The sequence below is a fragment of the Podarcis cretensis genome (genome assembly GCF_951804945.1).
Source record: "Podarcis cretensis genome assembly, chromosome: 6".
Taxonomy (NCBI): domain Eukaryota; kingdom Metazoa; phylum Chordata; class Lepidosauria; order Squamata; family Lacertidae; genus Podarcis; species Podarcis cretensis.
The window spans coordinates 34,759,772-34,773,587 of record NC_137175.1 but is presented as its reverse complement, the minus strand read 5'-3'; the positions used below and the strand labels follow the sequence as shown (position 1 = coordinate 34,773,587).

At 42.7% G+C, this 13,816-nt stretch overlaps 1 protein-coding gene and 1 long non-coding RNA gene across 2 annotated transcripts in view; one reads left to right on the top strand and one right to left on the bottom strand.

Annotated features, from left to right (window-relative positions):
* The window catches only part of PKP1 (plakophilin 1), a 48,093-nt gene that overhangs the window by 15,900 nt on the left and 18,377 nt on the right, over positions 1–13,816 (top strand). Inside the window, exon 3 of the mRNA XM_079981890.1 lies at positions 10,293–10,711. Coding sequence (XP_079838016.1) covers positions 10,293–10,711 — 419 coding nt within the window. The remainder of the gene's footprint in view (positions 1–10,292; positions 10,712–13,816) is intronic.
* On the bottom strand, positions 2,401–3,785 carry LOC307219044. Its single transcript, XR_013840282.1, has 2 exons — positions 3,655–3,785; positions 2,401–3,271 (listed from the first exon to the last, which is right to left on the bottom strand). It is a non-coding gene; the product is annotated as an uncharacterized lncRNA (long non-coding RNA).

Genomic DNA, 13,816 nt, shown 5'->3' with positions numbered 1-13,816 from the left:
GCTTCCCAGTACAGTATTGCTGTGTGCAGTCCACCTCGTGCCTCCCGCTGAGAGATTGTTGCAGAACTCCTGCTCTCTTCTTCCTTGTGTAAGTCACATTTAAGGATGGTTTTCACTGCCTTTACAAGCTGCTTCTCATACACTCCTCCTCCTGTCACAGGAAATAGCCAGCTCAGCTTGGTTTCCTTGGCACTCTCACTAACCTCAAAACAAAAACAGTAGCCTTCGTAAACAAACAAGGAAGATGGAGAGCACACACCCCTCCTAAGATGAATCTCATTGCCCTAATGGAGAAGAACCACATCCTTCACTAACCTGGGTTGCCTAAATAATCACCAGCTGTGGGGGAACTTCCTATCCTGGAGAGCATGATGATGGGACAATAGGACATCCCACTGCATACCATGTTTCTCCCTTAGGCTGCCTTCTCTTCTGAGCAATTCTTTGATCATTCTCATTAATGAAACTTTTTATGTTGGTTTTGTCTCTTTGGGATATTGAAGTCTACAACATAACATAAGATCTCTCCTTCCCAGCAACAACAGCATGTGCTCAGCAATAAGTCTCAGGACAGAGTGCATATCATGTCTTATTTCCCTGGTCTCTTCTACAAAATGAAACACACATAACTGACATTTTCTTCACACACAGCCACAAAGTGTATGAAGAGCGTAGTGTAAGCATGCACACTCTCTTGTCTCCCAGATTCAATGTGAAAACTGGCTTCAAGTTGTTTCTCTGCCTCCTATAAAGCTAACTGAATGGGCATCATTGCTTTCTGAAACTCTGCTGCGTACAGTGGTGCCCCGCAAGATGAATGCCTCGCAAGACGGAAAACTCACTAGACGAAAGAGTTTTCCGTTTTGGAGGCACTTCGCAAAACGAATTTCCTATGGGCTTGCTTCGCAAGACGAAAATGTCTTGCGAGTTCCTGCGGGGGGTTTTTCCTTTCCCCCCTTTTTCTAAGCCGCTAAGCTGCTTATCTGCTTATCTGCTTATCCGATAAGCCGCTAAAAGCCGCTAAAAGCCGCTAAAAGCCGCTAATAGCGCTAATCCTCTAAGCCGTCAATGGGCTTGCTTCGCAAGACGAAAAAACCGCTAGACGAAGAGACTCGCGGAACGGATTAATTTCGTCTTGCAAGGCACCACTGTAGTAAACATTCCGTAACCTAGGGAGAGATTCTCAGGAGAACATCTTCTCTCATTGCACACACGTGTCACTCGGCTTCTGTATTTCTTAGTTTCATTAGAAATATTTCTTTAATTAGTCATGGAAATGACTACTGCCGAAGCATGTTAAATCTTTTGTAAACGAGGGAATTTACAGGCTGGGGAGAACGAAAGCTACTCATTGCAGAGGGCACGCCTAACAATGTACTGTATAAACTCAAAGTCGGTGATGCTGCAGTCAGACAGATTCAGGCAAACATGAGAGAAGAATCATGCTGTGCAAGTAATAAAGGAGGTGGGAGAGAGAAAGAATAATGGGAGATGTTGGGTGTTGGTTAAATCCACGGCTGTCTGAGTTTCCCATGACCGGGCCAGGTTACAAAGCTGCTGTTTTTCATGGCTATGCAAATTGGATCCTGTTAAAACATTCAAATAGCCATCATCTAAATGTATTGTACTGTGATAATGCTGTCCCTGGTAATCCTGTTTCACCAGTATTATAAGTCTGAGAGATGGAAAGGGAAATCTTTGTAATCTTCTGCCCATACTGCTTGCATCGGGGAATCCTCTGAAACCGGTTGGCTGAGCTGCAATAGTGATGTGGGACGCCACTGAGAGCTAAACTCTTTGCAGCCCAGCTGAGAAGGAAGGAGAACCGTCTGTTTATCTGGGGATTAAAGCATCATACCACCCAGACAGATAAATGAGGATCTGTACTGAGCATGAAACATTTCCCCCCAGTCACCTTGCAGTGAGATTTATGCAGAACTGGATAATTTCAGAGTCAAATGCATTCTTATAACACCAGCCAGTTGAACAAAAATTTGTTTTTTTAAAACTTGCCTGTGATTGAGGCTAGTGTCAGACAATATGTCAGACATAGGGGTGTTTATTTATTTGTTTGTTTTTGTATATTAAACAATTCTGCCATGTGGATACCAGGGCAGTATGCAATAGATTGCACTATAAGATGACCAAAAAAAAATTATGTGTGAGTGTGAGAAGAAACGTTATCTGAATTCATTTTTACATTCTGATCAAATTATGCCAAAGCTGTCTTTGAATCAACTGATTAAAGAGAGCATACAAAATAACAAATTTTATTTATTTATAAATAAATAAATAAATAAATAAATAGACACTTGGACATCTGTGCTTTCTGAAATAAATGGGAAAGTGTCAAAGAAAAATATGAAAGTGAAGGGAAGAAATATTTCAAATCCAGACGAAATTTTATTTTATTTTATTTTTACTGGTTATCCAAGTTTTTCTCTTCCAGTTGTGTGTAACAGACTGGAATGAGTGCATTTCGCAAGCAGGATCTAGGGTGTGCACAATACATCATTCAGGGTGGCACTCCATCATATTTCATTGCTTTGGCTTTCCCCTCTGGCCTGAGAGACACCTCCTCCCAACGTGTTTGTGCAATTTTATTTTTTTACCTCCACACCATCTGCTGCTCTAGAAGTAACTAAACCACCTGTAGTTTTTTTGTTCAATTCCTATCTTTCTACTAATCGCTTTGCTAGCTATAGAAATTGGAACCACCTAATAAGTAGGCTCATGAGTGGGTTCAATTCCTGTCTCTCCCACTGACCTATTCAGTTTCCAATTGTCTCTGTGTGTCTGTGTCTATGTGTGCAGGTTGTGGTTCACTTTCTCCAGTTAGACAGGGTGGAGAATGATAGGGATCCACTTCTGAAAAGTTCTTGGTGATCACAACCTCGCACAATAAAAATTATAAATGTATTATCATGTCACTTAAGTGCTTTGTGAATCATTTTGGTGATATGAACATTTACAATAATTGCTACTTACTTAACTTATGGGGTTGTTAATATATTTAATTAACCATGTTTTAAAAGGAAGATAGACTACATTTGACTTGGCGACTGGCAAGTTGTGCAGGCCTGGATTACTGAGATAATCCAACACTAAAGTACTGTACAAATTATTATTACTAAGCGGATGATGATTAATAAGGCATTAATATATTTTCCATCTACGTCACCTAGATTGCTATGGGATCCTAAGATACACTGATGTTATGCTGACATTAAGAAGCTGCTGATATACATTAGCAGAAATTGGATTGCTTGGCCTCAGTCATAAAAAGGTAAAGGTAAAGGTACCCCTGCCCATACGGGCCAGTCTTGACAGACTCTGGGGTTGTGCGCCCATCTCACTCAAGAGGCCAGGGGCCAGCGCTGTCCGGAGACACTTCCGGGTCACGTGGCCAGCGTGACATCGCTGCTCTGGCCAGAGCCAGAGCCGCACACGGAAACGCCGTTTACCTTCCCGCTGGTAAGCGGTCCCTATTTATCTACTTGCACCCGGAGGTGCTTTCGAACTGCTAGGTTGGCAGGCGCTGGGACCGAGCAGCGGGAGCGCACCCCGCCGCAGGGATTCGAACCGCCGACCTTTCGATCGGCAAGTCCTAGGCGCTGAGGCTTTAACCCACAGCGCCACCTGCGTCCCACCGGCCTCAGTCATAGTTTAGAGCAAAATTTTAAAATCCCCATAAACTTCTGCCATCAGAGAGGAGTGCCATTGGTGGGCAGAAGCTACTATCAGTGGTAGCCAGTAAAAGGTAAAGGTAAAGAACCCCTGACAGTTAAGTCCAGTCACAGACGACTCTGGGGTTGCGGCGCTCATCTTGCTTTATTGGCCGAGGAAGCCGGCATACAGCTTCCGGGTCATGTGGCCAGCATGACTAAGCCACTTCTGGCGAAACCAGAGCAGCGCACAGAAACACCATTTACCTTCCCACCAGAGTGGTACCTATTTATCTACTTGCACTTTGACAGACTTTCAAACTGCTAGGTTGGCAGGAGCTGGGACCAAGCAATGGGAGCTCACCCCATCACGGGGATTCAAACCACTGACCTTCTGATCGGCAAGCCCAAGAGGCTCAGTGGTTTAGACCACAGCACCACCCACGCTAAAACTGAATCTATGGATCTACTGGGTCCAAAGCATGATGGATCCCCCAAGGAACCTGATTCTAATGCTTTTCAGCTGCTCTAGCCTGAAACAAAACAAATGTGAAAAACTTGCCCCTGCCAACTGCCCTTGTTAGCCACATGTTAGTGGATCTGACATTGACTGCTTCCATAGCGGTACTCAATAATTCAAGCGGTGAGAAATATTTGCTTAAAGCAGCCACCTTCTGTTGAAAATGGACAGTGGTGCTGGGGTCCATTGGGACTGGTAGGGCAGGCAGGTCAACAGTGGGTGTAGCCAGAGTCATTGACAGGCAGAGCCAACTAATTCTGTCTTTGTCTGCAACCTCATCCCTGCTAAGTTCTGCAAGGGACAACACTGGGACTCAGGAGAAAGAAGGTTATAGCCATTGTCATTACCTAGAGTTGTTGTAGTAGAAACAGGCAGCTGGAGGGCTGGCTGAAGGCAAGCTTAGGTTAGTGAGGCAGTGCCCCTTCACCTAACAGGCCAGCCTCAATTGCAAATGGAATTGGCAGAAGAATGCAGAGAGTCTCTTCACCAAATCAGTAGTTCCTTGTTTTTGGAACTACACACAAAGTTGGCAGCCAGAACCTGAGCCTATTCAAAAGGTTTGTTGAAAAGAGTGGATTGGCATTTAAACAGTCTGTAAGGTATACAGGGACGCAGGTGGCGCTGTGGGTTAAAGCCTCAGCGCCTAGGGCTTGCCGATCGAAAGGTCGGTGGTTCGAATCCCTGCGGCGGGGTGCGCTCCCGCTGCTCGGTCCCAGCGCCTGCCAACCTAGCAGTTCGAAAGCACCTCCGGGTGCAAGTAGATAAATAGGGACCGCTTACCAGCGGGAAGGTAAACGGCGTTTCCGTGTGCGGCTCTGGCTCGCCAGAGCAGCGATGTCACGCTGGCCACGTGACCTGGAAGTGTCTCCGGACAGCGCTGGCCCCTGGCCTCTTAAGTGAGATGGGCGCACAACCCCAGAGTCTGTCAAGACTGGCCCGTACGGGCAGGGGTACCTTTACCTTTACCTTTTAAGGTATACAGAATATGCCCAAACATATTTGTTTCATGTCAAGCTGCAAGGGTTCAACATGTTCAGGCTGCCTTTGCATAAAGGGCTTTGTTTTGTGTGGAGGTGGGTTGGGATCGTGTCAGTTGTGTTGATTTAGTGCTTTTGATACCCCACCATTTATTTATAGGATCAAATACGATTTATGACCCACTTTTCAAGGAAATTCCATCACCAGGTGCTTTACAATATGGACATAAAATAAAATAAAATTTGTACCATTTGAAATTATCTATTTCATAACACCTGTAAGAGCCATCACAAAAGCAACAAATAACCCAACAAATACCTAGACAAACAGGAACCATTTCCTTTTTTTTTCATAATAATTTTTATTAATTTTCCAACACAAATAAACAATCATATCAGAATTTCCACAAATTTAACTCTATTTGGACTTCCTTCAGCTTCTCTGACAATCATCCATATTTGCCTCCTAGTTACACATTTCTTCTGTTTATATTGCCATTAACCTTCCCTCCCACTTCTATTTCTGTTCAAACAATATATCTCAACTTTCACAGTGCTTCTTGGAACCCCACTAGCGTTGTTTGCACATCACACGTTCTTTTCAGATATTCAACAAATTTCCCCCAGTCCTCGATGAACTTTTGGTCTCGAAGATATCTGATTTTCCCAGTTAGTCTGTCCAGTTCTGCATAGTCTGTCAGCTTCAGTCTCCATTCTTCTACTGTCGGTATTTCCTCTTGTTTCCAATTCTGGGCCAATAGGATTCTTGCTGCTGTAACTGCATATTGGAAAAGTTTAAAGTCCTTTCTTCTTATTACCTTTCCTGTAATCCCTAAAAGAAATATCTCTGGTTTCTTTGCAAATGTACATTTTAACATCTTTTTCATTTCATTGTATATCATCTCCCAAAATCCCTTCACTTTCATAAAACGTTCCTTCTGTTTCCTTACATTTCCAACATTTATTACACGTCTTATACATTTTTGCTAATTTTACCGGTGTGATATAACATCTGTAAAACATTTTCATAACATTTTCTTTTAGTGTCATACAAGCAGTGAATCTTAAGTTCTCCTTCCACAGTTTTTCCCAATCCTCAAACTGTATATTATAACCAAAATCTTTGGCCCATTGTACCATTACCGATTTAACTTCCTCATTGTTCATATTCCATTCCAACAATATTTTGTACATTTTTGACAGAATTTTAGAATCATTATTTATCACTTCCGTCTGGAACTTTGAATCTTTTTCTACATAACCCTTTTCTTTAATATCTTTTTTTAAACATTTCATTGACCTGAAAGTAATGCAACCAGTCATAAACATGTTCTCTAACTTGTTTGTATGGCTTTAGTTTCCATTTTCCTCCTTCTTTGATTATCAATTGACCATATGTGGAAACAGGAACCATTTCCACAGCTTGATGTGCAGTAGCCAGTAAAGGCTATGGAAAAAAGATGGCTCTTCAATACTGGTTTAAGAAAATCAAATGATGGTAGGGCTACTATGCTGATCCTCAGAGCCAGCCCACCCAGGAGGAAAGGTGAGGTGACTGCCTCAGGTGGCAAGATCTATAGAGGCAGCAGATCCCACTATCAACCTTACTCTTTGTTCCTGCTGTAGATCTCCTCTCACACTTTCTTCCCTGGCAGGATAAGGAACACCATTTTGGGGTCCACCTTGGATGCCAAAATGTCTTGGTTCAGCTGTGCTCATCCTACTGCTGATTCCTCATCCCAGAACCAAACACAGACTGGGAAACTACCAGGACCAGTCTTGGTGGTATGGGCTAAATGAGAGATACCCAAAGGCTGTTATACTAAATTCCACATGGCATTGTAGTCCCCTTCTCCATCATTCTACTTCTTGCACTTCAAGTTGAGTGCTAGCTTGATCAGCTATTTGCTGCTCCAGTGTTGACATTTGCTGCATTCAAACTATGTGGGCTATGTTCAAGGCTGTCTGATCTAGCTTGAATGGCTGGAGACTTACCTTGGCTACACTCTTTTTTTTTTTTTTTTTTTTTTTTTTTTTTTTTAGTAAGCAATACACCTTTATAGCAGCAAAAGAGAGAATAATAGAGAGATAGCAGCTTGGCACAGATGTTGAGTCCCTGGGGCATTTGCAGCTAACAAAAGCTAGCTATTATGTGTCCATTAAAGACTTAACATATTATTTATGTAAGGCTTCTGTTTTCTTTTGCATTTATTCACATCAAGTGTCTGGAAGGAGAACAAACGAAAAAGACGTTTGTGCACAAGTGTGTTTGTACACTGTTCATTTCGATGCGTTTATGAGAAGGAATTATCAAGGGGGGTATCCTGAATTTTGGAATTGCAGGCTCCTTTTCTGTGCTATTGAGCTGTTAACATGTTCTTCTTCCCAGTGAAGCTTGGGAGCTGTGGATGCCAAGTTATTAGCTCTGGGAAGACACCTTTCTGCTAAACAAGTTCTTAGAAACAAGTCAATGCAAGCACAGCTTGGGTGGAGTGAGATGCACAAGATTTATCCTGCAGAGATGTGGAAAAACAGCTTCTATGGTGTTAAAAGAAGCTCATTATCAAAACCAATGTTTGAATTTTGCTATAAGCTGAACCCTGATATCACAGGCTCCAAGGTTCTGCATCTCGTTCTTTCCCAAGATTCTAGCTGATGGTTTGTTTTTTAATAGACAGCATTGCAGTTTGCTATTTTATACTGAAAGCATATATCTACTTTTGCTCTTCAGCTTTCTTTTCTTTTTTTCCTGCCATGTCAGATAGCAGATGGTCTCTCAGTAAGATGGACAAGAGAGGGCCATCACTTCTCATGTTTATCAGGAAAGGAAAATGTTCTGTCTCCAACAAGGACACATTCTTGTCAGGGCAAGCTTTGTGTCAGCGAAACTCTTCCCTGAGTTTGGAAGACTTAGGCATAAATTTGGGTGCATTTTAACTGGAATAGTACTCTACACAAGGGAGAAGGTCTCAGAGAACCCACTGAATCCTAGTGATCCAGTAGAGCAGGCTTCCTCAACCTCGGCCCTCCAGATGTTTTTGAGACTACAATTCCCAGCATCCCTGACCACTGGTCCTGCTAGCTGGGGATCATGGGAGTTGTAGGCCAAAAACATCTGGAGGGCCGAGGTTGAGGAAGCCTGCAGTAGAGCAAAACTGGTGTGCATGCTTAAAAAACAAACTCAGAAGTTATGACATTAACACTTTGGTTGAATGCATCATGTTAGGGATATAATTAGCAGCTGTCTCACAGACACTTAGGACTCAGCTAGATTGGTAAAGAAAATGCGTTGTATATGCGATATAAAACTGTGACAACAGATGGCACTGTGGGGTCCTGTCTTTCACTACTGGATTTCTCTGTATGAGTTTACAGTGCATTTAACTGAAACGCTTCTTTGATGTGTCTAGATCTAGCCTTAATATGTGTGCTAACTGAAAGCAAAAATCCTAGTGAATACAGTGGGATTTACTTATCCTGAGTAAACACCATGGGATGCTGCTGCACATTCTGGTTTGGCTATTTATTTATTGCATTTCTAAAACCCACCCTTTAGGCAGAATGCCTCGTGGAGCAGCTTACAAATATCTGTAGTAGGTCCCTGCCCTCAGGCTCACCATCTAAAAGGACATGGTACATGAAGAAAAGGGGGGTGGGAGAATGGAGGGAAAAGCAAGCTCAAGCACAAATTACTGAAGTTGTTATTGTTACATGGATACATGGATGTATATTCTGCTTGAAATGTGTTGTAAAAGAGTAACCTTCAAATGAGCACACAAAAAGCCTTGGACTGAATGAATCCATATTAAGGTGTTTCACAGTCTCTCTCCTTCTCTTAAGAGAGTTACTTTGCCAGACAGGGTTAGAGATACTCCAGGCTTGGAGATGGTTCAACATGTTTACACTGTAGGCCAGGACATACTTGAAATTGTTCACAAATCCAAATTCCTGAACATATGTTCATTAAGTAGATGCAAAAAGCCTCAGTGAGGTGGGGGGGAAATGGGGGGGTAATTAGGAAGTTCTTAAATTGCTGCACTGAACTTCAGTGAATTGCTCAGGCAGCTCTGACCTGTGGTTGCAATTCTCTATTTTATTTGCACTTTTTGTCCTTTCCCCTCTACTTTGTGGTTGAGAGCGGAGGGGTAAAAATACACTTGGTTCATATTAATGTGTAACGCTGTGATGAGAAAAATCCCGAGGGGTGCTGAGTAGAGTGAAATTCACCAGCAATGTGAAATGACTTGCTTTAGGCAGAACCATTATGAGACTAGATGAAGGCAGGAATTGGTTTCGTCCAGAGCAACCTAAACTGTCCTTCTACCAGATGTGTGTTTGTGTGTTGGATTAGGAGGGGCTCCATCCAGTTCTGGCAGCCTCCCACTGGCCACCAGTCTCATGGAAGGCTTTGCAGTATCCTTAAAGGGGTGTTTCACATGTGGGTATGAGCCAGGCCAGGATCTGTGGCACAGCTGTATGGGGATCCAGGCCCCATTGCTGCACCAGCCTGATTCAGGCCTGATTATCCTACTCCCTGCCCCTTTCGCTATAGCTTTCATGAGTAGGAGGACTGTAGATCTGGCTATGGCTCCATAAAGCAGCACTGGTGAGGTGTGGCAGAAAAAGAGTGCCTCCTATATGGTGCAGAAAGCCTTTTAAAAAAAAAAATTGGCCCAAATATTGGTGATGGGTATGCCATGTGGACTTTGCTTCAGGTAGCAAAATGTCTTGGGCTGTCACATGGCTCATTCATTCTTCCTATCAAAGGTAATGAGTGGAATGCTACTTTTGATTAGAGTGGTTACTTATGCATCCCCCAGATAGAAGAAATACATAAAATTTGCATAGGGTATTTTTTGTATAGATGCATTTTAGTAACTGTTGATGGGCAATGTCAAGGCCCCTGCTTTGCCTTCTTGGGGTACTTCATCTTTAAGCTGGGCTTGGACTGGACAGCCCTTCGAATGGAAGGTTGTCCAGTATAAGAGCACATGGCCACTCTACTTTCATCGGACATGGTGCTCAGTACCTCTCAGGGATCTAAGTGGTCTTTGTAAAGCAAGTGAAATTCTAACTTTGATCCTTGTATTTCCTCTTCTTCCCCTTCTCCCTCTCCCCAATCTCCCCCAGCTGTACAATGGAACCCTCAAAAGAGAAGCCGAGAACAAACGCTACAGCTCCTACAGCCAAATGGATGGCTGGGGCAGCCGGAACTACAACAAGGTCTGTAGCCCAACTGTTCCTGGCAGTGATTACTGCCTTGTGCAGACTATGAAGAGTAGCCGGAGTGAGCCAGACCTCTACTATGACCCTCCAAGAGGCACGCTGAGGAGAAACCAGAGTGGAAGCCGTGTGAGTCACAAGGCCAGTATGCATCGCCATAGCCTCTACAACAGCACAAGCAACAACCAGCATGGAATTACAACTGCAACAAGGCCAAACAAAGTAGTTCCAGTCCGCAGCCCCTCTTGCACCTCTGCCAGCATGGTCTATGTACAGCCTGTTGCTAGCAGCAAGCAGGATGCAGTCTATGGACAGGTTAACTCAAAGTAAGTTCTCATGTGTGTCCTTTCTGCTTGTGATTTCTTCTTCATGGTCTGCAGGGCAATTTACTTGGTTTTCATCACCATGCAGAAAGAAAAGGTTTGCCAATTCTGAATCCCATCAGAACCTTATTCTGGTGTTTTGCCTCCTGATTTTCTGATGTGGCTTGTATGAATCAAGACTTGAGCCATTTAGTTTGCAATCCTAAGCAAGTTGGACTAGACACAATAGAGCTTCTAAGTAACCATTCATAGGATTGCACTGTTTGGATCTCAGCTGGAAAGGGAAAATTCCATGTTAAAGAATATAACTTGAAACCACATTTAACAGATCATTTGTCTGTGACACTAATAATGGCAGTCAGATATTCAGCACCAATAACATATGCCTCTACTCTATCTGTTCTTCCCAAGTAAAGAGTTATGAACTAAAGTTTTAAGTGAGGTTCAAGTAATTAGTTTAGCCTACTAGTGGTAACTTTAAAATGTCTTAAGCTTTGGAGTAAAGAAAATTCCAGTAAAAACTGATGTATAGATTTATTCTGTGAACCGCCCTGAGACTTGCGGGTATAGGGCAGTATATTATTATTATTATTATTATTATTATTATTATTATTATTTTGAGGCATGTGACATGGAATACAGAAAAATGTTTTGGAACTCTATGGAACTTTAGCTTAAAATTACAAAAAGCCTTGTTGCACCTTTAAAGAACAGAAAATGGCACAAGCTTTTATGAACTAGAGTCTACTTCTTTAGAGGCCTGAAGTGTTATCCTAAGCAGACAAGTATGGGCTGCTGCATACCTGCTAACTTAGGATAGCACTTCAGACTTATGGCAAAGTGGATATTAGTCCACCAAAGTCTATGTCATAATAAATGTGTTAGTCTCTATAGCACCACTCATGACTCTTTTGGGTGTGTGAGGAGGAGATTCTGCCACTCTGGAGTGTCAAATTAGTTGCCCTGCCCAAACTTCTCCCTAAGAAAAGGCTAGTTACCATTGAAAATATTATTACAGATCTGGTTTATTATAGAGCTTTTAAAAAATGAGAGAGCCATTTCAGCTCACGAAGATTCATCAGCAGCATAACTGTTGAGTGAGAAACACTGTCCTCTGCCAAATGTCTCTCAGGAGTGGTCTCTTTGTAGCACCTTTCCTGATAGGGTGTGGTTCACCTTGTAGAACTGGTTCAGATTTGGGAGTTGTCTGTCTTGAAGCACTGGGCCTGGTTGCTGAATCTTCTTGCCAGTTGAACTTGTTCTTGTTGGGGAGTTGTCTCCTTTCTAGAATTGAGACTATCTGCATGGTTCTGAAGCACTGTAGAACTTGAAAATTCAGTCCAATATCTAATTTGGAGAGGATTTGATGCCACTGGTAATGCCAATTCTTTCTCCAAGGGAAACAGCTTCTATAACCTATAGGCCTCTGAAAACAGAATCTTCAAATTGAAAACTGTTTTTAAATAATCTGGCAGGTAGGAAAAGTGGGGGAGATGGGCCAGCTGCTCTTGGTTCTGCAGAGACCTCTCTCATTCCATTCTAAATAATAGTTGTGATGTCTTTGGTGACATCCCCAAAGCTCCATGCCCATTGCAACTGAGCTGGTCAAACTCCCCTAAATCTGCTTCTAATTTCAGGGTGGGTAATTCGCAGATCAAAATGGCCTTGAAAAACCTCTGACCCCATCCTTCTCTCTTGAGATCCCTCCTATAAGATTGTGCAAGAGCCCTGATGTGAGGGTGAAATTCCACCTATTTCACTGCTCTCTAGGCCATGCACTGCTGGGCAAAGTCACTTCACATGGAGTGTGTCCGGAACAAAGCTTGTCAGTCCCTGGTCATCCTGCAACCACATCCCCCACCCCCATTTATGACCACAGAAGGAGGAGAGGTGCAGAGATGGATAACTATGAAAGAACATGTCTAAACTGAGAGGCTGCCCTATTTGTATATTTACAAAACATTTTTGTAATTGCTATATTCACAATAGAGGAAGCAAAGTGGTTCTAGGATATGAATGTGTAGTGGCTTGTAGAAGAAAATTCTTTCGGAAAGTAACTTTCTTACTTGGTAGAAAAGCCCTTAGCTTTTGCTTTCAAATAAAATATGTTAATTTGCCTAAACTGCAGAAATGGGAAGGGATTGTGCTTTTTTATGAAACAATGAGACTTAAACCAGAAACAGGGGCTTGGTGCAATGATCACTAGGTAAATTTTCTAGGGTTTTTGGTTTTGTTTTGTTTTTGCAAAATGTTCTGATGCATGTTCATAGTTATTCCTGGTGTCCTGAAAACCTACTAAGTGGCACATTGCATAATAGAGCACCGTGTACCTACAAATATGGCACAGGCTGAGGACTGAGAATGGTTATCAGTTGAGACTTGAGAACTGATTTATCTCTGGGTGTAAAACATTCCAGGATGGATTGCTACACCTAAGTATGCCAAACATTTGCTCTGATATTCCAGCTCCATCAGTTAATCAACATGCTTATAGAATTATTTCTACTTCGGATATTTTATCAGGATCGAGCAGAAAAACACTTTGTTTTTTTCTCATTACCTATTTTAAGACTTGCCTAAGACTGAATAGATGGTTGTGGGCCCCAGGCACAGTGAAGCTGTGGGTGGTCAGCCCCAAGCCTTGTAGAATTGCAATAAACGCAGGAAAACCACTTGAGATTTATACAGGTCACAACTTTATTGATTACAGATGTCAACAGGTTTTGGGTGCAGGCACTGGGTGTGTAACCTGGATCAACCAGCCCAGTTGCTGGTTGATTATTTTGGCAGGGTTAACCAAGGTTATGAACCACCCTATGACACACACCAAATCAGGGTGACCCCACCTGTGATCACCTGACCTGTCACCACCCATCTGGGTGCCTGGACAGAAGCACCTCCACCCTGAATCCCTTTGATGGGATACCAATGCTTCTAGTCCAAAAAAAGAGAGAAAAGATGATTAAAAAGGAAATCACAACTGGTAATTTGAGATTCACCTGAAGAAAAAAGATTCACCCGTGATCTTCCATATGCACTTGTAGTGCAGAACTTGGCAGCTGCTTTTGGATGTGGCAGATGTAAATAAGTTTTTTATGAGTACACCGT